Consider the following 16843-nt stretch of genomic DNA (forward strand, 5'->3'; position numbering starts at 1 on the left):
CCTCTTGATCTGCTCTCTCTTATATAGTGGAGCTGAGGAGTTTTCTCTCAGGTGACTCCCCCGTCACTGATACCTCACCATATCCTGTTACTCTCAACCCATTAGTCAGCTTCCGCCTCAGTCCACTGAATCTATTTGACTTTGTTTAAAAAAGAAAAAAGCTAAACAGCAATATCTGGCTGCTAAAAGCTGCTAGGTGTCACAATCAAACATAACCTCTGCCCTGAACAAAGAACAAAACAAAAAAATAAACAACGATGACAAAAACTGACACTCATGTATTCAAATTATTGTCTCTCAATGTCATGAAACAAAAATGAATACTTATGTTAATGATGCAATCTCTCACCATTATTTTCTCTGTATTTCTTGCATGTGAAGTAAGCTTTAAATTTGTTTTCATAATGTTTACTATGACTTTATGTTACTATTTAAATGGCCAAACGAAAACATGTTGGTTGTTTATTGAGAGAAACAAAATATGCATAACTTAAAGAAGCAGTGTGTAGGATGTAAGGGGATATAGTGCCATCTAGTAGTGAGGATTGCAGAATTTTTTAAGGGGTTGTTGTTTAGGAGGTTTTGAACCAGAAGCCAAATTATCTGCAGAGGTCTCTTCCTCAAAACAAATGTGACTTTAACTGGTACAAACAGTGAATAAAGCAGTTTCATGTTACAAATCAGTGTTTCTCCAACACCGTTAAGTACGTACCCGATGGGCAGCTAACCCACCACTTGCTGACGTGTGCTAACCTATTTAGTCTGATATCTTAAGATCCAAATGTTCAGGTTTTTACTGGAAGCTAAATTACCCACAGAAGTCTCTTCCTCTTCAAGACAAACAGGCCCGTCAAAAGACCAGTGAAAACACTGAATAAAGCATTTAAAAAACCTGTGTTTTTCCAAAGCTGCTTCTAACTACAGTGGCCGATGTGAATTTCGGAAAATCGAAAAATGTGAATGGCTCTATCAGTGTTTGGTTTGTATGCTCTGGCCTGCTATAGAAACATGTTGGTGCAATATCGCCATCTCTGTAGACAAAGACCCGCTCCCTATGTAGATATAAACAGCTCATTCCAGGCTAACAAAAACAGTATTCTTATTTTCAGGTTATTATACACTAAAGAAAACATACATATCACAAATATCATTTCCTCCAATATACTATATCCCATAACATCCTGCACACTGAAATTTAATTCATTTTAATTCTAATCTATGTTTATAGGGAGGCTGTTTAGAAAAATAATTTGGACTAAAAAATATACAAATAATAAAAGGTATATCTTCAAAAAAAAAATGTTAATTTATTAAAACATAATTGCAACACAAATGCAACACTCAACATACAACAAACAGTGTAGCGCAACTGATATATTGTATTATATCATATTCACATTAAAACATGTTTTTAACCATAAATGCATGCAATGGCTTTAAGTATGTTTTGAATGTTGGCTAGTTTAGAAAGGGTTCCTTAAATCAGTATAAAATACAAATGCACATTTGTAACAATCGAATATCCATTGCACATATAAAAACAAATGTACAGACTTAAACCTGATACTTCAGAATATCGGAAAAATAAAAAAATATATATACGTACAAATTAGGAGAAAAAACGGTGGTTGTGTTTATTGTCACATTCTTCACATCTATTTGGAAGTAACAAGGCATTTCTGCAGGAAGTGGCTCATGAGGGTGTATATATGATGGTAGGCTGATCCTCTGAGCAAATGGTCCTTGTCTGTGTACCACTGCAATGAACGCCAAAATCAGATTAGTGCAAAGACTCTTAAATTCTGAATTACATGTAACATGTAACATTAATATTCTAGACTGTGCATAATAACATGTTGCAATTGTTTCCATTTAAAACTTTCATTCACACTATCAACACCATCAAGACCAATATTAGTCCCACTTCCCTCGGCCAATATTTACCATCGCCTCAAAGTCCACTTGCTCGTCCACCAGAGCTTTGGAGATCTGTGCTGCCTGCTGGAAATGGACATTGTCTACAGGAAAGACAGTGCTTTTACTACGTGACTTAACATCAAAGCTCAAGGCAAATAGGGTCCATTTGTGCACGGCTTTACTGTGTTACCGTGTACACTGTTGAGAAACACATGCTCAGAAATTACAAAGAGTGTTTGGATGAAACGTACCATCTGCTGTGCCATGAACCAATAGATAGTCTACTGTTTTGAAGTTCTTTGCTCTGGATGTCACTGTAGAATTCTGTTTAAAGAAACATCCATGTTATTAGTGCTGTATGTCTTAAGTCAGGCTGGTACATGAGTTTAAAAAGATTATTGTGAGAGAGCTGACTTGTTCAATATTTACTTTGTAAGAGTCTGAATTCTCAGAGGGCTTGCCCATGTAGCGTTCAGTGTACACTGCGTCTGCAAAAGAAAACTCAGTTCATATCACAGTTATACAGCACCTGCTAAACAAAGTCAAGATGCTCTCATGCACTGCTTGTACGTCTATCTACAAAAAAGTAATGCACCACAATTATTTAAAAATGTATTCATGAACCAATAATTTGTGTATAACCAATATAAACATAAAAGTCAGTTGACAGGTCTTGAGGAAAATGTATACAGCCTTTTTTGTCTCCAGAGGGAGTAATGAATAAATAAATCTGAAAATGGGGGGTGTGTAGTTAGAATGAAGGCAGCTTACGTGATCTAGCCATGGAGTTCAAGAGGTCAAGAATGCATGGAATAAAAAATACGAGATCTTTGGTGCTGGTGCATCAACTTCAATACAAAAAACCTGTCTATCATTCTATCCTGAGTCTGACAGTGTAGAAGTACTTTACAATAACATCCAATGAGGAATATCATCCTCTCAGCATAGACGGTAGAAATACATACTGCAGTATGTGTGTACACTTACCATAATATTCCCACTTGGCTACTGGGGCAACGGCTATTCCACACTTGAAGAGTCCTGTTCCGGCACCCAAGGCCATTGAGGTAACGTAGCCACCATATGACTGCAGGTCAGCATTGAATAATTTTAGTAAATGTAAAAACAGTGAATAAAAGTTAAGTCAAGTATGTAGAGAGTGGTAGAGAGAGAGCAACTTACCCAGCCCCAAATTGCTATTCTGTCTTTGTCGATAAAACCCATCTCAATGAATTTCCTATAACACAGAGATCATTGATTAGTTGACAATAAAATAAAAAAAACCCTAAATACATATACCTTTATTATGAATTATTTATAAATATCATGGCATAATTCTCACTTGTTCTTTCTGATTTTAATAGATGACAACACATCACCCTATCACCACCCCAAGCCTGGCTTGTCACCGTTGGCTCATGGTTTTAAAATTGATTTTAAGATTTTACTGATCACTTTTTTTAAAGCGTGTCCGTGTCTGTCTTGAAGCTACATAACAGCATTGTTGATGGCATACGAGCCAGTTCGCAGCCTTAGATCCTTATGTGGGGCCCTTCAGGCTGCTCAGAAGTCCAGGCTTAAATCTAAAGGTGACCGTGCTTTTGTCATGAGGGCCCTCGGCTTCTGAGGAGATAAGGCTGCAGAATCATTGACTTCTTTAAAATCACTTCTTAAAACATAGACATGCTTTTATGTGATGTCATCTTTTCATTTATTTTAGTTATTTTATCTATGTTTTATTTATTCTGTTTCCTTTTTTGTGTGGTTTCATTGCTTTTACTGGTTTTGTTCTTTTTGTTTGTTTTATTTTACATTGACATTTTGCATCCTGCATCTTGCATTATTCGTCCTCTTCTTGTAATTTTATTTTAACTCTACCCTTGTTTCATCTTACTTGTGTTCAGTAGGACTGTTTGGCTCTTTGTTGTTGCATTGCCTTCATTGTATCCCATTTCTGCTTTGCTTTGTTTGTCAAAGCATTTTATAAACTCTGTTTTTAAGGGTGCTATATAAATAAAGTTATTATTATTATTTGACATAACAAATGAGATCACTTCACTGTGCATGTCATGTTACAGATGTGCTTGGATGTTCATACACACTTTACCTCACAGCTGTTATCTGATCCTCCACTTCGAACGTCCCAAGGCGCTTGTAGATTGCGTGCATGATTTCATCACCTTGGTAGCCGCTTCCTCTTCCGTCAAAGCTGGCGACGATAATCCCGTGTGCACTAGAGAGGTATGTGCCCCAGTTCAGCTTGAAACGATAGTCCACCTGCCGACTACAGGGGCCACCATACCTGCACAGGTCAGCAGGAGCATATATTATCAAATGTTAACAAGTGCTCAATGAATTATTCTGGGATGTAGCGCAGAGAAGTGTTTTTAACTTACACATCAATGAGAAGAGGATATTTTTTTGACTTCTTGAAATTTGGTGGCAACATCATTTGATACCAAAGATCTGTTGGGGGTAAAAAAGAGAAAAATTTAAGTTCCAGGTTTTGTTCCAATAAAACCAATTATATCCATTCAATATCTGACAATATCCATGTATGTCTTCAGACATACTGAAAAAAAATGCATGCGTCATGGTCACGACTGCCTGTCTCTGCCTTGTGTTTCCTACTCCTCCTGTGTCTACGATGTCCAGGGTGTATTTCTCTGTGCCTGTGCATGTGTCTTCCTGTCTCGCCGCTCACCTGAACTCTGCCTACCAGCACACCTGACCGCAATCAGCCCATCAGCCCGCCATTAAATTTCATCGTCTTTGTTCTGCGCTTGGTCCAAAATAACACTTTTCCACCAACATGGAACAGGTTCAATTCCAGTTTCTGTACCTATTTTTCACCTTTCAGACCATTTCAACCAAAAATAAATTGGTTTGAAATCAAAAAGTTGGTTACAATCTGAAACCAAAAAATAGCAGATTTTTCTTTTTTTTTTTTTTTTTTATAATGACCCTTTATTCACCATTTAGTGTATACATACAAATACAAAGTCAGCAAAGCAATAATATGGGGTTAAATATTGGATAGAAGTAAAAAAGAAACAACAATTATGAACATAAATATGTTCAAAAAAGAGTAATAAAATAAAATAATAAGAAAGAAACAAAAACAAGACAAACAAACATAAACAAAAGACAATGCAAACAAACACCTAGAGTGTTGATCGCTTGGGTATAGTTACATTTCATGAAAGAGTTTATGGGATGAGTTTGTTATGGCGTTACTAATTCTTTCTACTCGTGTCTACCCACACATACTATTTTTTTTAAACCATCTTTCTCTTTTCCTTTCCTGCTTTCCTCCCTTTCCTCTCCTTTCACTCATTTCACTTCCACAGCTGCACAGTTGTATTTGCATTTATAACTGTTGTGGCATCAGCTCACTGGTAATGTGATGGAGCTAGGAACTGTTGAATATATTTTTTCCAATTGTTCACGTTACTTTGATTGTAGAGCTGATTGTTTTTCCAGTGATATCTGTTGTGTTAGGAGATCTAACCATTGTGAAATATTTACCTTTTTCCTGTTTTTCCAATTTAGTAGTATTGCTTTCTTGGCAATAGTTAGGGCTACAAGTAGGGGTGTTATGACTTTGACTGAACATGTGTTGAGTGTATGTACTGTATATCACCAAGTATGCATACGGATGGGGATAATGGAATAGTGCAGCCAAGGAGTTAGGATGTTGTGGTGGTTACTTGCTGCCAGAAACGCTGTATTGGTGAACAGAGCCAGAGTGCATGGAGGTAGTTGGAGGTAGTTGATATGACTTTATATAATTCTGAGAGTTGTTAGAATTTGCAATTTTATTGATCTTGCTTTGATTGAATGTTTTAATTGGATGTATTGTAAGAATTGTTGTTTATTAACGTCGTATATGTCAGTGAGCTGTTGGAATGTAAGTAGGGTGTTACGATCCAAGATGTGGTGGAGATGTGTGACACCTTTTTCTTTCCATGTAATGCTTGTTAGAGGTGATTTATTTGCAGTGAAGTCTGGATTGTGCCATACGGGTGTTTGTATTGTGGATGAGAATTTGGTATTTATAATTTCATTGACTTTCCACCAAGCTGTCAGAGTTGTGGATATTGCAGTGTTTTTGAGGCAGTTGTGTTTTTTGATTTATGTCACTCATGGATGGTATGTCTGAAATTGTTATGTCTTGGCATGCAGTTTGTTCATTATCAAGGCATGGGTGGTGCTGATGGGTTGCATGAATCCATTTGATAAGGTATTGTATCTGGTTAGTAGTAGTAGTATTGGGAATTTGGTGCTTCTAGTCCTCCTTGTTATGATTGTTTTAATGTGGATAATTTTATTCTAGATTTGTTGTTTTTCCAATAAAATTTTGTAATTAATATGTCCGGTGTATTAAACCGTTTTACTGTGGGTTGGATTGGAATCACTGTGAATATGTACCATAATTTATATTGTTGCTATGCGTCCTATAATAGAGAGTGGTAGTGTCATACATCAGTTTAGGTAATCTTCGATTGATTTAGCAGTGGTGTGAAGTTTAGGCGGAATAACTCTGACAGTTTGAAGGAAAATTTTCTGCCTTAATATGTTATGTTACCTGTAGTGGCCGGCAAACGGGGAATTTGTGGTGTGGTATTAAACCTGTCTCCATTTATTGGTAAGATGGTGGATTTATTCCAGTTTATTGTGTAATCAGAGATGTTGGGAGTATTTATTGACAGTTTTGATGAGGTCTTTGATTGATCTGTCTGGATTTTGTAGGAATAGGAGTATGTCGTCTGCATATAAGCTAATTTTATGTATTACTGTATTAGTGCAGATAACCTGAGATACTGGGGCTTGTCGTATTGCTGCTGCTAATGGTTCGGATAAAAAGTGCAAATGGTGAAGGTGAAAGCCGACACCCTTGTCTGGTGCCTCCATGGAGTGTGAAGTTTTGTGAGATGAGATTGTTAGTAATGATTGATGCCTTTGGTTTATTATAAAATGTTTCAATCCAATGTATAAATCACTGCCCGAAACCAAATTTTGTCCAATTTTTTTTTATGAGAAATGTCCAGTTTACCTTGTCAAATGCTTTTTCTGCGGTTACAAGAGCTTCACTGATGACTTTGATATCGGTGTTTATTAGGGAGATGGGCCTGTAACTTGTGCAGTGAGTTGGGTCCTTATTTGATTTAAGCAATACTCTTATGAGTGCTGTGTTCATATGATAAGGGATGGATTTGTTCTTTTTAATCTCGTCTGCCATTCTGATGAATGATGATAATTGCTGTAGCTGTACTCACCATGTCCTGCGACCTTTAGTGTGCCATACTTCATTGTTGGCATTTGGAATTCTGTCAGAATATTTTCCAGTGCCTTGTTTTCTTCCAGAATGGCCAGCTCTGAAGAAAGACAATTAAATCGGTAATAAATTATTAATAATTAAATATAATTTAATACCGTACTCTTGAATTTTGAGGCTTTTAGATGTCTTAAAAAGGGTGGCTGTTAACAATCGGCTAAATGACACTACAGAACATCATCATGAACCAACTAATCAACCATAATGTAGTTTGTTTATAGCCCAACATTAGCTTTTTACATGTGGAGATTGAATATATGCTTTGTAAAAGGTGACAAGAACTTTACCTAAAAAAATGTTTGTTTTTTTTTTTTTTTTAAATGGGAGGATTATCATAAAATTATCCAAAAATAGAGAAAAATGTCTGGAAAATCATATTTGTAATTATAATGTTTTCATATATATAAAGTTAGTTTACAGAAAAAATATTTTTGCATATTTTCTAATTAATTTTTTGTAGCTTTTTTTTAAACTATTTTTTTGCAAATTATTGGGCCATGTCTCGTTTAGTTGCACGTTGCCTTCTGCTCATGTTTTTGAAAGAAATCAAACTAATTTCTTAGGCTTCAAAGGGTTAATACGAATAAGCACAGATCTGTCATTTCATGAAAATAATCCTATGTAAATAATAACAACTTAGCATTTTGGCACATTTGTAAGTTGGTAAGTTGGTGATATAAATTAAAGACAAAATAATGCAGATAGAATCAATAATTCAAAAATAGGCTTGGGGTTTCTAAGTATACAGACCTACTGGAGTTGAGCCCCTGTTGTCCATTAGTGTGTAGAGGGGCAACCCAGGTCCTGGTAAAGACAAAAACAGAATATGCACAAACAGTTGATTATACATCAAGTCTTATTTTTGTCTTCAGAAGTCTTCACTCAGATTATTGTTCATCCAAAACAGATAAGCCCAATCCATGGACCGTGAATGAGTTATTGCTTAAAAGGAAATGTGGATGTGTAACTGACCGTAGCAGTCCATTCGGTAGTAAGAGGCGTCAAAGCTGAAGTAAGCAGAGTTGTACTGACACCTGTCCTTACGCAGGTCGCAGGTGAGACACTGGGGAGCAGAAGGGCTGCTTCCAATTATAACCCTGATAAGCAGACGACATCATCCAATTTGATATCATATTACATTTAGTGTGCTCCTTTTAATTGTTTATAGGATCCAAATTAGCTTCAGTGAATGTGTCTGTTAGAATATATCACACAGATAACAGGAATTCCTTACTTGTAAAGATTAATCTTTACAGGTATTCCTTGGTACTCATTACTCACAAAATATCTGGAAGAAAGAAGTGCACTCAAGTGAGATTTACATGCATTTAGTTTTTAGTTTTTATATTTGTAACTTTACAAGAAATGTCAGACATCAGCACTCACATGGCATCTTTTGTTAATTTGGAGATGTAGATGACTTCCCACTTCCCTGAGGTAATAGGTGTTGCTTTGCCCTTCAAAAAAGGAGTGAATACAACACTTAGCGCTGAAGACATGACAAAAGCTACTGAGCATTTTGCACACATATATTTAAAATTGAAAAATACTTACATCTTTCACATAATGGATATGTTTGTAGCCCTGAGTGTCACTCATCACTTTGTAGAAACTGAGTTTATCTTCAGCAAAGAAAAGAGGTAAGGGCACATACTGAAAAAAAAAAGATGATGATTATTGTTATTAACCAAATTAAACAATTTATTCACAGTCAATGGTGGTAACATTTCGGAAACTTACGTGGCCGACCCAGCCTGTCTTACTTGTTTGCTCAAATTTCTATAGAGAGAAGAGACATTCATTACAGTTCATTAGCATCCGTCACATGACGATGAAGTCAACACATGTTGTGATGCAGAGCGGCAGAGAGGTGACAGCTACCTGTTTTTCTTGCCAGCGGCTCCCATCAAAGTCATAGATCTGCACAACCACGTAATTCTGTTTTCTTGTGACCCACTGCACAGCGACGCGTTCATCTGTTACCCAGGTCACTGAGCACAACATGTGATCACTGAGCAAAGGCAACAGAAAGTGACAAGGTAAAGCAGACCATGAGGATATTGTATTTGCCTCTGCTTCCAATGCATCTCGATTTAAAGGGAAACCTAAGTATTTTTGAACTTGGACCATATTTTCCCATGTTTTTGTGTTAAAGTAACTCGCGGAGACAACAGCTTTTGAAATTTGTCCAGAACTGAGAGAGATCAATGCAGCCGCAGCGGCGAATCGGGCTGTAATGTGATGCCTATGGGCAACCGTGCACTGTCAATTTACATCCACTTAAAGTGCTTGTTTTTGCCACTGACAGGCTCAGATTCTTAATTTAAGTGTCTGACAACAATATGGAAAATACCCTGCTTTAAATGTTTTTCTTTACCTTCCACTGATCTGTTTGTTGTTTTGAACAGGTCTTGCTCAAGAGTCTTGATTTGAAATCTCACAAGAGATGACTTGTTGCAGAAAAAACAACAGCGGAAACATTAGCGAGAGCTGGAGAGATATGTACGAGGAAGAGTTTGTTGGACTGGAGTACAGAAAACAACATATTTACCGGGGACCTCATGTGATTTAGACATTTTGCTCAGATGTCTGTGTTTCATGCGTCCCATTTACATGGGAGAAGCAATGTTTGTATTTTTCTCATATTTACTGACAACATCTCCAAATATAATGCACGCAGCCATTTTTAACGACACAGTAACACTGCACAGCACCACCAGCTTTGATGTAAAGAGTTAACCTTCTTTTAATTTTTAAGCTGATTCTGCCAAACATGGTTATGTCATACATCTCATCATCTTTTCGGGATTTCCTTTTGATTTTTTTATTTAGTGATGCAGTACATTAAAGAACACGACATTATGTGAATACACTCAGGACAACAAAGACAGAAACAAGCAGGAACTAAGGGCATACTGTCACATGTGATGTTGAGGGTGTTAAAGGCTGTGCGTGTGTGTGTGTGTGTGTGTGTGTGTGTGTGTGTGTGTCTGTGTAAATGGTAAATGGTTTGGAAAATAACTGGGTGAGGGAAGTGTAAAGCCTAAGGAGAAAATGTAGAAGGGATATAAGGTAAGTAGAAAATTAAATAATTAGATAAATAATTAAATGGGTGAATAAAGAGGTCAGAAAGCACAAAGGGAAGAAGAAAAAAAAAACCAACTTCTCTCCTTGTTTCCACCTCCAACCCTTTCCCCTCCCTCTGTTTATCTTTCCCAAATTTTTGTGATGCTCATTTTTTGTGATTGTATAATGTGGGGGTGACACCTTCCTCAGTATTAACAGGAGTTATGATAAATACAAACAATGATGATGGTGACAACAATAACAATAATAGTACTAAGGATCAAAAAATAGTAAAAGTAGTAGTTTTATCAATAATAATAGTAAGATGACAGTTAGATAAAACATATTTTTGGCTTCGTTTACATTCCTTCCCTTAAATTAATACCTATCATTATCATTTATCACCATCACCACTATCAAAGACATATAGATGATTGTAGACAGTGCTCTGATAAAAGACAGAGATAACATGTACGTGTGCGTGTTTCTATGAATGTATGTTTTCATGAGTAGGTGTATGAATTGTAATTGGTTCTCAGGCAACCAAAAAAGGGAATTGGAGATGACAAATAGATCAGGATTGTAAAATGTTAATGACAGGTGACCAGATGGAGAGGGATTCTGTTGCATTGTGTTGGGTGGTGTACGCTAGGTTTTCCATAGAGATGTAGTCCATGAGTCAGTTTTTCCATTGTGTAATGTTTGTGTTGTTTTTTTGATTTAGGGTCCATGGGGATACTTTTCTTGTTTCTGATGATTGTCAGGTGCGTTTAAGGTGTTACTTCTATTTATTGATGGGTTAATGACTGTATTGAAATCGCCTCCTATTAATATTGGGCATTTCAAATTCTTGGAGATGGAGGAGAAAAATTTCTTAAAAAGGGAAGGGTCGTCCATATTTGGGCTGTACAAATTACCAATAGTGACTGGGCTATTAATGATTGAAATATTAATGATGATAAAATATCCTTCCGGGTCTGTGATGGTGGAGTTGTGAATAAATGGGACTTTTGTGTTTATTATGATTATTATTATTTTTTATGTTGTAATTGGATGAGAATACTTGACTGAATTGTGATGATTTTAATTTGTTATGGTGGGAAAGAAGTGTTTCTTGTAGTAAACAAATGTCGGCTTGTATTATTTCACTGTGATTGAATATTTGTGTTTTTTGTTGTTTTTTTTTTGCCTGAGAACCAAATCCATGGATGTTCCATGATACAAACTTTAACAGACGTTTCACAATGGATGTTATGTGTCTACTAATGTTGATATGTATGTGTGTGTGTGCACAATAATGAATGATAGTCCTTACTAAGAATGAATCCATGTAAAAGAGGAGGGGGACAGGGGTGTGTATGTGTGTGTGTGTGTGTGTGTGTGTGTGTGTGTGTGTGTGTGTGTTGGGGGAGCCAGGAGGTTATGTTCATGTCAGGTAATAACTGTCCATGAGCGTAAAGTCTGTCCACTGTGAGCGCTGCTTTCTCTCCCGCTGACATCACGTTTTCGGATGGGTGACGCTGTTTGCGGCGTCGCATGATTTCTTTTGGAAACTGGTCGTTGAGTCCATAGTCCTTTGCTTTTAGCTTCTTGCCTTGACGCTGAGCCCGTTGCTTTTGTTTACAATGTTCAAAAATGGTGATGATTGGACGGAGTTTGTGACCCGTGCGGTGAACGGTGGGATGTGATGGTTTTGAAGGTGTCGGAGGGGAGTTTGAGCTGATGGATCAGGAAGTGTTTCACTGATTTTTTCGGGTCATCTTCAGGACTGCCAGTAAAGACGAGCTTGCCCCTCATGCTGCGTGCTTGTAAGTCAAGAATAGTTTTTTTGATTGCGTTATTGTCGGCAGTGAGGTGAGCTGGGTGGTGATGAGTTGGCGGACAGCTGTAGTGTTTTGTTTTCCTGTCGCTTACCTCCGTGTAGCATGGTGGTTTTGGGGATGGGGATGGTGGTGTACCTGAGCCGGAGAATGAAGCTCGTCGGGATCTTGAGTTTGGAGGGGATGCGGATCTGCCGGATGATTGTGTATTGTTCCTGTTCGTGGTGCAAAGTCTGTGGAAACACTCGTCGATGTATTGTTCCAGGTGATCCAGGTCGTTTGGTATTATAATCCGAGTAAGGGGGAGAATGAAGATGCAGAAATACAGAAAAGAAAAAGTTTCGTGTCCGAGGAAAAAAGTTTGTTTGGCTAGTCTAGCAGCCGCGTGCCGCCATCTTAGATCTCGCACTGTCTCGTGAGAGTTGCGTTCACTTCATCAGCTCCCGGGATTTCCTTTTTCTAATTGATCTGAGCTAGCTGTGTCGCGAGATAAGCCCCCTGCACCCTGCATGCTGTCAAAACTTTCATTTATAATTGCAGGCTCCGTAATTGTCGACTGAGAAAGAGGCAGAAAAGAGGTGCGGATAAAAATAAGAAAAGGAAATACCACCCCAAATCGTCCAGATGTTGATTCTACTAATATTATCACACAATGTATGTGTTTGGCAATATATGGACATTAATTTGTGCCTGAATTTTTACCTCACAAAATATAAACATGGTAGATTCACACGGGATAGAGATCACAAAAAAAAACAAACAAACTGCGGTCCCCAGGTAATAGCCCTATGCGAGTTGGACACGAAAACATGAGAAAACAGGGTCCATGTCTAAAAAAATAAATTAAAAAATAAGTTTCCCTTTAAGCAATGCTATGAGCTAAAGAATATACAGACCCAGAAGCTACAGACACAGGGGGGAACACCTGAGAGCGGCGGGACGGATTTGTGGTATCAACCACAAACAGTTTCACTTTGGTAAGGGGCGATCCAGCCTGCACCAAATGCAATCAAAGGTAACATTGGTGATAAATAATTGTATAGCATGAGAGTGTGAGGAGGATATATTATGTATAGTGTGACATATATTTGTGCTATGTACATAAATACTGACTACAGGGAAGAGTATTGCATGTTTACGAAAAGCACATGAACGTCCTACCTTTGGGTATGGAACAGCCACTGTTTCAGGATACTGGTCAGCTCCAAACCAAGAGAACTCCACTTTGTGAACTTCTGTATCATTAAACTCCGCATAGGCCAAGAATTTTCCACTTGATGACCACCATATGGCTCCATTTGATGCAAACACTTCCTCTGAAATATTTGAAAGAAAAAATCTTTAACCATCATCCTTAAAGAGATGTATGCAGATGCACGTCTCTAAAAAAATACAGTGAGTTACTTACCCTCATACACCCAGTCAGGAACACCATTAAGGATCTCATTCTTTTTCCCGTTGTAGGTCAGCTGTACAGCTTCAGCAGTGACATCAGATTTGAAGAAAACGTTGTAATCTGAGACGTAAGCCTGCAAAGGAAAATGTAGTTATAGTTTTTAATGATCTTAATTACAAATGTAGTGCATATCTGCACTCAGACTAACAGCTTTACTTCATCAGATGCACTTAATAGCAGAATGTCATATTTATTTTGCTAAATGCAACCTTTCCAATGTAGCCTCACATGCCAAGGCAGCATATTTCAAAGTCAGTGGTGCTGAACCAGCTGTAATATTGTTCATTTCAACTGAATGTGATAACAAGGGTGTAAAATAACATGATATAAACTTACATATTGGTTTCCTGTTGGGGCAAAAGCAAAGTATTGCACAATAGGTGGGAGATTCACAGGCGAAACAAATGTTCTGGAAAGAAATATGAAAAATAATTGAGAGTGACATCAAGTGAATCGCTACCCTCATGTGCCTGTCCCAAATGATTATAAATGATGTTCTGTATCACCGTAAAAGGCAACAACTTACGAACTCTCTCTGTCATAGATGGAGTAAGAGGCTGTGAATGAATGTCTCCATTTCTGTTGGATTGCAAACACAAAACACATTTTCAGACTTTTGCAAAACCACAACTAAAGGTATAGCTATTGCAAAAAACAAACACACAGACACATAAACACACACACGCGAAGTTAACTAGAAACATTCAGTGGGAGTTTCTCACCTTTGTGATATTGCTTTCAAAAGCGATGTATCTATAATCGCCTGACAACATGTAATCTTTGGCATCTACTTGGGCCTGCAATGAAAATTATTATGGAAACATTAGTATATAATGTGTGTTATTATTGAAAAACGTATGTTTATTGTTATAAACAAAAACAAAAATATATTACAAAGGTTGAATTGCTCAGATATAGTGACTGCTCATTTGTTTCAGCATTGTGGAGGAAGATATTCCCGTCTACTTCTTTATGCAGATACTCCTTATCTGCAGACATAAAGAAAATCAATATACTTTTGAGAGGTTTGCACAGAATGTGAAGATTTATATATTATCTTGCCCAAAAGAACAGCCTGCAGGTTATGTGCCCAGCGGTGATACCTGATATCCAATACAAACTGTAGGATTTCCATCTAATGGTGTCGTTGAAGTAATCTTGGATGGTGAATGGCCTCTTGGTAACGCCAGATTCTGAAATGATGCACACACTGCATTTAGGGCTTGTTGCCATCAGTGATATCAGTGCACATCAGTCAGTTCAGGACAGTCATTTTAAAGGAGACAGATATAAACGAAAGAGACACAGATTTCGTCATTTGCTCTATCTATGACCTGCTGTTTTCTATGGTAAGTCAGAAATACATCACTTCAACGTTTAATGACATAACTAATGTTTTGAGGAGAAATAAGTTTTGTGCTACAATGGTTGTTTTCTACAGTAGTAGATTCTGAAGTAAATAAGTAGCCTAAGAAAAATATGTTGTTGGGATGGGGGTTAAGTAAAAGCAGTGATACTGTAAAAATACTCTGTTACAAGTAAAAGTCCTGCATTTAAAATTTTACTCAAGTAAAAGTACAAAAATATTAACATTAAAACATACTTAAGGTTCCAAAAGTAAAAACACTTACTATGTAGGATGGGGCTTTTCAGTTTTATATGTATTTTAATACTAGAATTTACTTAATGATGCACATTATGATATGTACATCACTTAAATGTTGCAGCTACAAGGTGGGCTCTTTTACCTGCTGGGTAGCTTTACCTATAATATAAAATAATAATCTATCAATCAATATTAATATGAATCTGTAAAATAAGAAGTTACTTAAGTGATCAAATAAATATAACTCAGGGAAAAGTGCAATAACTGCCTCCAAAATGTAAAGTGCAAAATTGCAAAATTGTACCAAGTGCAGTGCTTAAATTAATGAAGTCATTCACATTTCACCACTGCAGAAAACAAAAATATTGCTGTCAGATCAGAAATGAAAACTGATGACACGCATTCATCTGTGCGTCACGCGGTGGCGCTATAACGTCCAGAAGCGCCCTATAACACTGATTATCCACCTAAGAGTCACTTATAAATCATCATATTTAAATATATATAAACACGTTTATAAATAAAACAAAACAAACGGATAACAAAGAAAAATACATTTTGACAGCAAGAAAACAAATATCATCCAAACCTGAAATAGGAGCCATGCGCAAAAAAAGTCTGTAATACTTGATTGGCGCGCACACACACACACACACACACACACACACGGACAGGCCTGCGCTATTACTTACTGCTGAAATAAACCGCAGGGATCGTTATTAACGTGATGACGACAGCCGCCCCCACCACCCCCAACAGCACCTTGTTGCAGCCCTGTGAAAGGTGACACAAAAGTCTCATAAATATCGTCCTCTTAAAATCACACAGCACAAGCTGACGCTGCAGGTTCTGTAGTCATTTTATTCCCAGCATTGAGCTACACACTATCCACAGTAAGTAATGTACCGTTTTATTTGTATTTTACTTTTCCTCACTATTCAAACTGATAAATGGATTACTAACCATCACGCAGCAGAAGTCGCCTTGAAGATCTCAGTCTTTAACAATCCTTGACGGTCGATGGTGTGAAGATTAAAGTGACTTCTTGGACAAGCAGCCTGGTTAACATACTCTCATACAAAACCCCCCCCCCAAAAACCCGAAACAATGGCTTTAAACTAAATATGGCAACATGAGAAAACCGAACTCAGTCCTACTTTTAGTTGAAGCAGCGCTTCTCACACTTCCCGCTGCATTCCTGTGAGGAGTCCGACACCAGACAGACAGAGATGCCTCCCTGATGTGTGCACAACTTTCCAAGAGCGCACAACTTGCTGGTATTTAGGAAGTGGCTTTTTCACCGACGGCGCAAGTCATTCCCTCAAGAAATGTGAGAGCAGAAGTCGGCTAGAGTTCGACATATTGCGAAAATGCAGCAATAAAAGTGTTGAACAAGTAGGCTAATTAGTCACCTTTTTTTTTTTTATAATTATGTTGGTTAATTGTTTGCATGTAATTTCAAAATAAAAGCATTAAAATCAGACAGTGGACACAATTATATATATGTATATATGTGTGTGTATATATATATATATATATATATATTTGCAATATAACTTACACGTTTGTGCACGCCCCAGAAATTCGAGTGTCTATTTGTATGCATAACAATTCTTAACAAATACATCTAAAAATAGCAT

The 16843-nt window shown here is 37.3% G+C and overlaps 1 protein-coding gene across 2 annotated transcripts; it reads right to left on the reverse strand.

Annotated features, from left to right (window-relative positions):
* Positions 1 to 62: 62 nt before the first annotated feature.
* Positions 63 to 16683, reverse strand: LOC121948963 (fibroblast activation protein, alpha). 2 transcript variants are annotated; one of them, XM_042494534.1, is made up of 27 exons: positions 16167 to 16683; positions 15896 to 15977; positions 14701 to 14790; positions 14492 to 14586; positions 14320 to 14394; positions 14124 to 14176; positions 13934 to 14006; positions 13550 to 13670; positions 13303 to 13457; positions 13038 to 13135; positions 9137 to 9266; positions 8996 to 9034; positions 8810 to 8908; positions 8642 to 8712; positions 8490 to 8543; positions 8228 to 8352; positions 8006 to 8059; positions 7197 to 7295; positions 4314 to 4383; positions 4025 to 4219; positions 3100 to 3154; positions 2905 to 3004; positions 2347 to 2405; positions 2169 to 2241; positions 1945 to 2018; positions 1607 to 1757; positions 63 to 139 (listed from the first exon to the last, which is right to left on the reverse strand). In XM_042494534.1, the coding sequence occupies exons 1-26, from the start codon at positions 16167 to 16169 to the stop codon at positions 1656 to 1658; spliced, it is 2244 nt and encodes a 747-aa protein (XP_042350468.1). In that variant the 5' UTR covers positions 16170 to 16683; the 3' UTR covers positions 63 to 139; positions 1607 to 1655. The 2 variants fall into 2 exon arrangements, with proteins under 2 accessions (XP_042350468.1, XP_042350467.1); XM_042494533.1 differs by lacking the exon at positions 63 to 139 and having other exon boundaries at positions 1284 to 1757.
* Between the last annotated feature and the right edge of the window lie 160 nt (positions 16684 to 16843).

This window comes from Plectropomus leopardus, chromosome 10 (genome assembly GCF_008729295.1).
Source record: "Plectropomus leopardus isolate mb chromosome 10, YSFRI_Pleo_2.0, whole genome shotgun sequence".
Lineage (NCBI taxonomy): Eukaryota > Metazoa > Chordata > Actinopteri > Perciformes > Serranidae > Plectropomus > Plectropomus leopardus.